This window comes from Balaenoptera acutorostrata, chromosome 3 (genome assembly GCF_949987535.1).
Source record: "Balaenoptera acutorostrata chromosome 3, mBalAcu1.1, whole genome shotgun sequence".
NCBI classification, from domain to species: Eukaryota; Metazoa; Chordata; class Mammalia; order Artiodactyla; family Balaenopteridae; genus Balaenoptera; species Balaenoptera acutorostrata.
In genome coordinates this window covers 182780194-182791066 of record NC_080066.1, presented here as the reverse complement: position 1 = coordinate 182791066, position 10873 = coordinate 182780194, and the positions used below count along the sequence as shown (strand labels likewise).

Here is a 10873-nt window from a genome sequence, read left to right as displayed (position 1 = left end):
CTCTGGCTCGTTTTGCTGGGTGGCAGGTGAAGGAGCGTGTGGCCAGTCCACTCGAGGGGAGCATCCTCTCCTTCCTGCCCGGAGGCCCCAGGGATGACCTTTGAGGGACGATGTCCCCCCACCCCACTCCGGCGGGACTCACTGGAGGGGGGATGCCCTGGCCGTCCCTGTCTCCACCTGGCTTCACCCCAGCCCCACGCCCCAAGGAGGCCACCCAGACTGCCTACCAGCTCTGTCGGTGCAATGCCGCAGACCCTGACCACCAGGAAGGACCAGCCACCCTGCAGGGCCCAGAGCTGGCCAAGGCCGAGACTCGGGTCACTGCCAGGCCCTGGGTCCTGAGGAGGCCCGAGAGAGCGGCCTGCCGGGGGTCACATCGCAAGCCTGGGGCAGCCGGGAGTGGGTCCGGGGCGCCCGAGCAGCCCAGCAGGACGTGCCGTGGGCGCCACCTGGTGGGCGCGGAGAGGAGCCGGCGGCCGGCACTGGCCCGCGCGTCGGTCTCCGGGCGCCTGCCCAGAGGGGCGGGCGGGGCCTCAGCTCCTCCTCTCACCCCACAGGCATGGCCGGGACAGGCCTGGACGTTCCCAAGGACTCTGGCGCCTGGGCCCGGGGGAGGGGGCAGAAACAGCCTGCTTCTCCAGGCTCCAGGGCCGGCGACCCTGACAAGACATTCCTCGGGGCGGGGTGGCGGCCCCTTCTGCTGGAAGGGGCGCCTGCGCAGAGCATGGGGTGGGCGGGGCCAGTCCGGGCCTGCGGGTGCCTCTCTGGGCGGCGCCTGATTGCTCAGTTTGGATAGGCTCTGAACTATTTCACTTCCACAGCTTTTTTGGAAACCACAAACACACCAAATGTTACCTGCTAAATGATGCTTTGGATCCAGATTTCAGATACATAAACACGTCCTTCAAATTGGAAGCCTGTGCACTGTTGGTGGGAATGTAAAATGGCATAGCCTCTGGAAAACAGTATGGAAGTTCCTCCAAAAAAAAAAAAATAGAACTACCATGTGACCCAGCAATTCCACTCCTGGGTACACATATATACCCCAAAGAGCTGAAGGCAGGGTCTTGAAGAGGTGTGTATTTTAACACATAAAAAAAGGAAAAAAAATGTATATTGTAGACACCAGAACCTACAGCAGTATCTTTCCATTATCCTCGAACTTCGAGCAAATGGTACCCCAAAGTGGCAGATGTGGTGTGGAAAACCGGGAGGTGCCTCTACAGCTGGAGCTGGGGCATCGGGGGTGTTGGAGGGCGGCGGCCAGCTGGCCAGGTAGAGGGGCACGAGCTGCTCTTTCTCGTGGGACCTCCTTGGGTGATGCTTGGGGGATGGGGGGATGGTTGGGGGATAACTGGGGGATGGGGGTGATGGTCTTAGGGACATTCTTTGGCCTGGGACAGGTTTCAAGGTCATGGGCATGGACACGAGCACAAACTTACCCTGATGGCGTGTCCCATCCGGGTGGGTGGGGCCGAGAGGGAATGAGCCGAGGCCGGAGCCCCCAGAGCCTCTCGGCCTTCCCGGAGGTAGGGCTGCGCAGGCGCCTCCTGCAGCAGCATCGGGGCGGAGCGGTAGGGGTGCAGGGAGACGGGCACTTCGGGGAGGAAACTCCTGGGCGCTATCCCGTCCTGGCCGCAGGGCCAGAGCAGAGCCGGAGGGGCCTGGTGAACAGCGGCCTGGGGCAGCGAGGACCAGCAGGGTGGAGGTCCCACGGCCTGGCATGCACGGGGGCCAGAACACCCTCCCATGTTCCACCCAGCCCTTCCAAGCAGCAGGCCGGGCCTCGGGAGGGACACAGCAAGACAGGAACAGAAGTGCCTTTAGCACCCGTAGTGCCCACGTTTCAGCAGGCATGGCTGGGTGCTGCAGACGAGGCCCTGGGGGCTGCGGGTAGGTCAGCAGCTCCCAGCAAGGGGCCAGCCAGGCTGCGGTGTCGGGACGGCACGGGCGGGGTCTGCCCCCCAGTAAATGCCACCCCGGGAATGTCTGCTCAAAGATGGGTCATCATTCAACAGATACTCAGTCTACACTTTCCCTTTGAATTTGCTTGTGTCTTCATACTCAAGGTGAATTTCTTGCAGACAACAGAGTTGGCTGGGTCTTGTTTAGACAATCTGAGGGTCTCCACCCCTACGGGGGTGCTGAGATCACCTACAGGAGTGGGATCTAGACGTGGCTGAGCTTAAACACCGTCTTGCTGTTCCTCTGTGCGTCCCATTGGTTCTTTGTGCCTTCCTTCCTCTTTTTCTCCCTCATTTTGGATTAAATAACTATTTTTTAACAACCCATTTTATCTTTTTTAAAAAATTTTTTCTTAATTTTTTTGGCCACGTCAGGTCTTAGTTGTGGCACGTGGGCTTCTCTCTAGTTATGGCATGTGGGTTTTCTCTCTCCGGTTGTGGCACTTGGGCTCCAGGGTGCGTGGGCTCTGTAGTTTGCAGCACACGGGCTTTCTTGTTGAGGCGCGCGAGCTCAGTAGTTGTGGTGAGCAGGCTTAGTTCCTCCTCGGCATGAGGGATCTTAGTTCCCTGACCAGGGATCGAACCCGTGTCCCCTGCATTGGAAGGCGGATTCTTTACCCCTGGACGACCAGGGAACTCCCCCATTTTCTCTCTTTTATTGGCTTATTTCAATTTTACCAGCTCTCTCACTGATGTTCCTTTTCTGTTCCAGGATCCAACCCAGGATCCCATGTGGAATTTAGAACAAATCTCTCCTGAAGGAACGACTGTAGCCATGGCCTGTCGGATGTCAGTCCGTAACTCACTCAGCAGCTTGCCTTGGAGTGAAATTCAGCCCTTCACACGCACGGTCCTCAGAAGACACACCTCCACTTGCCGTCTCCGTGCTGTGGTCACAACTTTTGTTTCCACATGTTCAAAATCCCCAACATACATTATTAGTTTTGCTTTCAACAATTTTTTTTTTCTTACTTCTGAAGTTCAGGAGCCTAGATTTTCCTCATTCTTTATTATTTATTTATTTATTTATGGCTGTGTTGGGTCTTTGTTTCTGTGCGAGGGCTTCCTCTAGTTGTGGCAAGCGGGGGCCACTCTTCATCGTGGTGTGCGGGCCTCTCACTATCGCGGCCTCTCTTGTTGTGGAGCACAGGCTCCAGACGCGCAGGCTCAGTAGCTGTGGCTCACGGGCCTAGTTGCTCCGCGGCATGTGGGATCCTCCCAGACCAGGGCTCGAACCCGTGTCCCCTGCACTGGCAGGCAGATCCTCAACCACTGCGCCACCAGGGAAGCCCCTCAACAATTGTCTTTTTAACATTTTAAATATTCTTACTTGGTAAAATATATGTAAAATTTACCCCTTTAACCATTTTTAAGTGACCAGTTCGGTGGCGTGAAATGTATTCACGTGGCTGCGGCACCAGCGCCTCCGTCTCCGGAGCTTTCCATCTTCACAGACTAACACTCTGCTCCCACGCGACACTCACGGCCCCTCCCCTGGCCCCCACCCTTCCACTGTCTGTCTCTGTGAACCCCGCTGCTCTAACGACCTCATAGGAGTGGAATCACACAGGACCTGTCCTTTTGCGACTGGCTACTTCACTCGGCCTGACATCCTCAAGGTCCATCCGTGCTGCAGTCTGTGTCAGGATCTCCTTCCTTTTTAAGGCCGAATCATATTCCATCGTATGGACGGACCACGATTTGCTTATCCATTCATCCCTTGATGGACACGTGGTTTGTTTCCACATTTTTACTCTTGTGAGTGACACTGCTATGAACACAGGTGTACAGACACCTGCTCGAATCCCTGCTGGGTATCTGCCAGGTCACGTGAGCTCTACTTTTAAGTTTCTGAGGAACAGCCATACTGTTCCACAGAGGCTGCGTCACCTTATATCCCCACAGCAGTGCACAGGGCTCCCGGGTCTGCACGGCCCCGCCAGCGCTTGTTTTCTGTTAAACAGCAGCCCCCCCGATGGGTGTGAGGCAGCGTCTCCTGTGATGCTGAGCTGCGTTTCCCCAGTGATGAGCGATGCGGGGCACCTCTCCGCGTGCTCGCCGGGGTTGCGGTCCGCACGTGGGCACCGCGCCGGAGGCCGGGGCCTCGACGGGAGCCAAGCGAGAGCAGGCGACCCCACGACGAGGGCTCGTGCCGCACTCACGCGGCCGAGCGGAGAGGCCTCTGAATGCTCTCAGCTCAGGAAGGCCCCTGGGCTCACTTGCAGCCGCCCCCAAGACCTCACGCCTCCCCGTGGCCCTCCCCCGCTCCTGCTTCAGGGGTCCTAGGCTCTGCACTCGGGGGCAAACTCCACCCTGGCCCAGCCCCCTCGAAGAGTCACTTGACCCTCCAACCGTGGGTGCCCCCGCTGCCCACAGGACACCGCCCTGCTCCCCACCCCAAAGAACCACTCTTTTCCTCCAGGGTTTCTCGGAGGGGCTGGGACTGACTACCCACGGATTCCTCCCGAGGGCCTGGGCCCACGGCGCTGCAAGGACCCCCGCGTATGGGAACCGGGGCCCGAGAGCCAGGTGAGGAGGCCCCGCGCAGGGCTGCGACCCTCCCTTTCCCCTCTCGTCCACTCCCCTCCCTCAGGCCACACGGGCTGCGCCACCCAGACGGAACTGGACAGGCAGGTCACCCGGGGCCCAGCCACCCGGACAGTGGCGTATTACGGTGGCATTTCAGGGACAGCCTGGGACGCAGCCCCACCCCCGAGGGGCACTGGAACCCCACCTGGGCTCACACACTCTGGCCTTCAGTGTCCCCACCTGTCAACGGGACAATCGGCGGCACCTGGCATGGAGCTCAGGGCGCTGCCAGGTGGGAGCCGGGCAGACCACGGGCCCCAGGGGCGCTGACGAGTGAGTCCTCTTGTCTAAATATAAAGGGTTTATTCTCTTCTGTGATCAGGAGAACAAGATACAAAATAGAAAGGCTGTCCCCTCCCGCCCCTCCCCCCAGTCCCTCTGCGTGGACGGCGGCGAGGTCGTCCAGGCAGGGCCGCTGTCCTCTCCTGGCCTCAGGCCTCGAACATGGCGCAGCTGGCGCACAGCACTTTCTCGTGGAGGTCACTGCAGCTGCGACACCGCGAGGTTGGGGGAGAGGAGCTGGCATTAGGGCTGAGTTCCACGGGAGCTGCCGACCCCACCTGGTCCCTCGACTTTATCTGGAGGCAGGGCCATGGGCCCAGACAGAACCCGTTAAGACGAGGCCCCACTGCCGCAGAGGGCCGAGCCCACAGGGCCGGGTCCTTGGAGAAGGACACCCGCAGAGGGAGGCGGCTCGAGGGTCCGGGGAGAGGCCGGAGCACGGAACCCGCGGAGTGCGGGGCTCCAGGAGCAGACCCCCGCAGCCTCCCTAGAACCAGCCCCCCGACAGATATCTGCCTCTGGAGCACGAGGGTAAACGTCTGGGGTGCTCGCTGGAGCCGTCCCCACGGACTGACAGCTAAGGAGCCCCCGGGGCTCAGCCCGGCTCTCACGTCGGCCAGGTGTGCAGCAGGGTTGACTGGCCCCGGATGGCTCCCAGGGGCAGCAGCTCAGGTAGGGTAGGGTCGGGAGACACGCTGAAAGGGGACGGCAGCACGCCTGAGGCGCAGCGGCAAAGGGTCCGCGTCCAGGGCCAGGAGCTCGGCTCCAGCTCTTGGCGGTGATGCCCTCCCCCCGCCCCCCGCGGCCGTGCCTGACCCTGGGGACGGGGCAGCCAGCAGGTGCAGGCAGGACGCCCGCTTCCAGGGCGGCGCTGAAGCTCGGAGGCCTGAAGCGTGGCCTCCGCGGGGACCCGGAACGCGTCGTCTGTTTCTCACCCGGGTCAGAGAGCCCCGCCCGCCGGGGCCCGAGAAACAGGCAGGTGCGCGGCGGGCTCTGCGGACGCGTGGGGACCAGGCAGCAGAGAGCAGGGGCGGGAGGGGGCTGCCACGGGAGTCCCTGCGGACGAGGACGGCCCCGGGGAGGGAAGTGGCTGCCAGCAGGCGGGGCGCCCACCTGGCCCCTCAGCTGGCCCTTGTGCTGTGCGCAGCTCCCCCTCCAGGGAAAAGCCACTGGCCACCGGCAAGGCCCCGCCCGTCTCAGTTTACATATAAATAGGAAGAAAAGAAAAACTGAGTTGGCAAAATCAAAAGAAAGAGTGTTCCACACTCACGACTCGCCCAGCACCTGACCCCTGACCTGGCCAGCACGGGAGGCCCACGCCTGGCCTCCGTCCTTCTGCCCAGCGCGTCCCAAGCGGGGAGCAACCCACCTCTCAGCAGGCGTGTTTTTAACTTTCCACGGTTGGGGTTGGTTTTAAAGGCCACTGGGACTAAACTGGTTTGAGATCTGCAGAACCTTTCTTACGGGGCACTGCCCATCCCCACCCGTCAGCCGGGAGTGGCCGCTGGGACGAGGACAGCGCCCGAAACCTCCTGGGCAGGGAGGGGTCCACCAGCTGCGGCGGACACGCTCACCCAAGTCACAGACAAACGCCTGTTTCCTGCCCTCACCTGTCAGGCGTCCTCCGCTAATGAGCGCGCTGCATAGGAAGGCCACGTGAGGCTTCCTGACGCCAGGGCTCAAAGGACTAGAGCACGAACGGTCTAGGACAGACCACAGACAGCGCAGAGCTGACCTGCAAGGTCTGGACTTCCTCCAGAAAGGATCTCAAGGTCTTGGAAAAACTCAAGCTGAGCAAAGCATTTACTGGCATCACATCGTCCCACCGGGCAATGCGGGATGGGCCTGCCGCCCCCACTCCCCGACAGGGCCCTCACTCACTCCACGAGGGCACACAGGGCGCAGGCCACTGCCCCACAGCCGCAGCAGGTGCGCACGCAGCGCCCGCACAGGGCCCGCTCGCACTGGCCGCATGCCGCCTTCCCGTCCACGGCCCGCACGCACGACGAGCAGGCGCCCGCCGCCGCCATGGCTGGGTCTGTGGGGAAGAAACACCCGTCAGCCCAGAGGGGACCTGAGCGCTGGGGCTGGGGGCCACGCCTCCTCCCGCGCCTGACCGACCACCAGGTCCTAAGACGACAGCCTGTGCGTAAGCACAGCACCCAGACCCGTTCACCAGGGAGAGATCCCAGCTGGCTTCCGTGACTCCCACCTACAACTCCCACCACCCAAATGTCGGTACCTAAGGGTCAGCCCTTCTCCTGACCACCTGCGTCGGAAGTCGCTAGGCCTTCGTCCCCTGTGTGTCTCACAGCTGCGTCTCAAAGCGCGGTCCCTGCATCACGGGTTAACACAGGGGTCCCTTTGCCTCACCCAGACCCGGGGGCGGGAGAGTTTTTAACCAGCGACACAGGTGACACTCTGAGACGCACCCCACACTGCACAGGGACCCGAACAGGCTTTTCCCACCCAGATGGGACTCCGTGGGAGAGCTGCAGGTGGAAAGCAGGCAGGACACCAGGAGGGTCACCCAGAGGGGTCTCTGCTCCTTTCCGATCCAACAGTTAGAAGCTGTTCGTAGCTACCAGACGTGGATGTTGGTGACAGCAGAGCCTCCTAATGTCAGGAGCCTGCAGGCGCTCGCCCTATTCATATTGTCAGACTCAGGCCCGGCTCCCGCCAGCCCAGGTAGGAAAAGCCCCTGCCACACCCCGTCCTTAGCACACAGCTGGGAAGCGCCTGCCGTGGGCCTCACTCACCAGCCTCGGAGGCCTGGGCTCGACTCCTGGTCAGTCGGCCGTCGGGCCCGATCAGCATCTGCCCGCGCGCGGCCCGAGGGGCTTCCGTGGGGCCAGGCTTCGGGGACTCCGGAGTGTCGACGATGGCGCAGCCTTCCTCCCACGCGGGGTCCATGCAGGCCTGGGCCCCGCGGAAGAGGAGCTGCGTGGTCTTTTCTGCGGAGGACAACCGTTTCCCCGCTTACACCGCTGCAGCACGGAGGCACCTACGTGGCCACCTCGTCCCTTGAGCTGCGCGTGGCCGGGTCTCCTGCGTGGTTATCCAGCCACCCCAGACCATGCTGCTCCCTGGCGAGCTGGGTCCCACCCTGACCTCCTGCCTGGGCTCAGCGGCCACCTCCTCCAGGAAGGTTCTGGACCCTACAGCCCCACCTGGGTTCCCTGTCCTATCACTCTGCTCATTTTCCACACGTGTGGCCTCACCTCCTTGCCGTTCGTCTCCTCCGCAGCACCCACAGGCCGGCTTCGTCCAGCAGAGGAAGCTCTGCGCTGTGGAGTGCTAGCTAACGCACAGCCAGAGACTCAGAGCTGAGTCCACCCCCCAGGCAGCACGCACCCCTTCACCTACCACGGAGCTGCTAGCAGACGGCATGGCAGCAACCAGCTCCGGACAAGGTACCCCAGAACTTCCCAGCCCTCTGTGGGCCCTGGACATCCCCCCACCCCCTGACCCCAGAGCTGAGGTGGTTTCTCAGGGCACTGGGGGATTTCACAAGGTCAAATGCCAGGTGCCAGCCCCAGAAATGCTTTGTTTGTGGTTTTCTGCCCTGTCCCAACAGAGCCAGGGTGGAGACCTCAGAAGCTGCTGGTGCTAAGTGAAACCGACAGAAACACACAGTTGGGTAACTCAAATGGAGCGGCTGATGACAGCCCCGTCACACCCAGTTCCTCCTCCTCCAATCCTCCCCACCCCCACTTATAACAGGGTGGGACTGGGGGGAGGTCATGTGGTGAGGCTAATACTTGCTTTCAAGGGCCTGTGGTCCGTTCAAGATAAAGAGACCAGGGTTCAGGCTTGGAATTCATTACACACGAGTTCACGCTGGCCTATGTCCTGCCCTTCTTAGGGAATGCCCAGGGAGCCTAGCACTCCCTCTGTGACGGGGCCCTGCGAAGGACAAGCCCCTGCAAATGCTCCAGAACATCGTGGTCAAGAGCTAGACTGACTTAGCCCCCATTTATTTTTAATTCTTCTGTCTGCAGTGTTTACATTTTTTGAAGGTCCTGAGAGGATAACACTTGCAGTCTGGCCATAGTACTCACAGCTTCACTCATTTTTATCACCTGCAAGGCCTCGAAAGGCATTTGCGTTTGCAACCCTGCGTGTGCAAGAAAAGAAAGGGCACAGCAGCTGCTGATGGGGGCAGCGGGGCGGGGGTGAGGGGTGGGGAGCAGCAGGAGGAAGAGAAGCAGGGTCTCCCCAGGCTAGGCTCTTCCCCACATCCCTAATGCACGGCAGCACCATTCAATCACAGACACCCAGGTAACCATCTGACTGTTCTACACGCACAAACCTTGTGCCTCCAACCACTACTTAAGGTAAATTCCACTCTGTAGTTACCCCAGGGTATTAACCTCCCCGAAGTGATGATCAATAATATCAATGCGCCCGAAAACCTGCATGAGGAAGCCAGAGAAGGCTTCCTAGGTCAGTGTCCTTACATCTCTGGAACTGGACACTCCAGCCACAATGAACCGGACAGCACTCTCCGGCTTCCCGGTTTTTGCATAGGCTGTTCCCTCTGCCTGGAATTCCCTTCCTCTCCCTCTCTGCCTGCCTAACCCTGCAGGATTCGGCTTCGACTCTGTTCCTCCACGAGACCTCTGACAGCCTGCAGCTGGTCCTGCAGCGACCCGTGCCTGCCCTGATGACCTCTGGAGAGTCCTTCTCTGGCTGGCCCCCCAGTAGACCGCAAGGCAGGGTCTCCCGCAGCCGCAGCGCCTGGCAAGGAAGGCGCGCTCCACAAACGCCTCTCGGGTCAGAACAGGTGCTTCTACCGGCTTATTCCACCGGGACATCCCACTCCCCGGCCTCTCGCTGAGGCCGGTCAGACCAGGGCTGGCTCCTGAGCGAGTCCAGCATTCCCACAGGACAGAGCCCCGTCTCGGCCCCACGCGGAGGCCGCCTGTTTCGCGAAGGTGGAGGGCGGGGACAGGTCGTGGACGCGGGCGCATTCACAGCGCCCAAATCGCTGCTTCCAAACCCGGCCGGGCGGCTGGCCCCGGCCCCCGGCTCCAGGGGGCGCGGCCTGCGGAGACCGCCTGCCCGACCCCGCTTCCCCTCACTCACCGAAGATCTCCCGCGTGAGGCGCTCGGCGCACACGCCACGACTCAGCTCCCGCCGGCCCACACGCACCTTGAGCTGCAGCGGGGCCGCGTCCGCGAAGGGGCAGCCCCGCTTGGGCATGGCCGCGGCCCGCAGCGGCGCAGCTCCGCGGCCGCGCCTCGCCTGCCCATGATGTCACAGCCGCGCGCCAACCCCTGCGCGGGGCGGGGGCGGGGCTGGTGCGCGGCGCAACGCGGGATAGGCCCGGGAAGAGGGCGGGGCGGGGCTGCTGCGCGGCGCGACGCGGGATAGGCCCGGGGCGGGGGCGGGGCTCGTGCGCCGGGAGGCGGGACTCGGAGACGCGGGAAAGTCCGGGAGAGGTCAAGGGTCGGAGTGGGCGCCCCGGGGGTGGGGAAGCGGGAAGGCGGTGTGGTGCGCACGCGCCGCAGGATGGGCTGGAGGCGACATCGTGGGCGTGACTCGTGTGAGGGGCGGCTCGTGATAGGTCGGAGGCGACATGTGGGAGGGACTCGTACGAGGAGGTGCGGAAGGGAAGGGCGTTTCGGTTGTTTTTAATTTTGCTCCCCAAACAACTCTCGAAACTGGTTATACTTCTCCGTTTAAATCACCAAAAGTCCGCGGATGATTCACTTTTCTGTAATTCTTAATTTGGAGGACTGCCCCGCCCTCACAAGTGGAGAGTGCCGCATGAACGCACTGGACACACGTCACGGGCCGGGTTCCAGGCCCTGCTGCGTCATGCGGGGCAGGCCTGACGTAATGTCGGGCTCTGACAGAGCCGTGCGGCTTCGGCTCCACCTCGGCCTCTGCCGGCCGCCTGCCCACCCGACCCTCATCCTGTCCGCTGCCCCCGGGGTCGTCCAGCTCGTTCCTCTGTCGCCTGGATTTCCGCTGACAAGCCGAGGGCCTCCGTCTTACAGGCCACGCCCCACGCGACGCACCCCTCACGTGA

At 62.0% G+C, this 10873-nt stretch overlaps 1 protein-coding gene across 1 annotated transcript; it reads right to left on the bottom strand.

The window, feature by feature from the left end:
- Window positions 1–4893: 4893 nt before the first annotated feature.
- SIVA1 (SIVA1 apoptosis inducing factor) lies at window positions 4894–10099 on the bottom strand. Its single transcript, XM_057544681.1, has 4 exons — window positions 9924–10099; window positions 7595–7789; window positions 6717–6873; window positions 4894–5042 (listed from the first exon to the last, which is right to left on the bottom strand). The coding sequence occupies exons 1-4, from the start codon at window positions 10039–10041 to the stop codon at window positions 4985–4987; spliced, it is 528 nt and encodes a 175-aa protein (XP_057400664.1). The 5' UTR covers window positions 10042–10099; the 3' UTR covers window positions 4894–4984.
- Window positions 10100–10873: the final 774 nt, after the last annotated feature.

Excerpts from the sequence above, each read along its gene's own strand:
- SIVA1 (XM_057544681.1), bottom strand. The coding sequence starts at position 10,041 with ATGCCCAAGCGGGGCTGCCCCTTCGCGGACGCGGCCCCGCTGCAGCTC. Across the intron at positions 7,790-9,923 it reads CCTCACGCGGGAGATCTTCG|AAAAGACCACGCAGCTCCTC; the intron begins GTGAGTGAGGGG and ends TGTCCTCCGCAG. Across the intron at positions 6,874-7,594 it reads AGCCCAGGCCTCCGAGGCTG|ACCCAGCCATGGCGGCGGCG; the intron begins GTGAGTGAGGCC and ends TCTTCCCCACAG.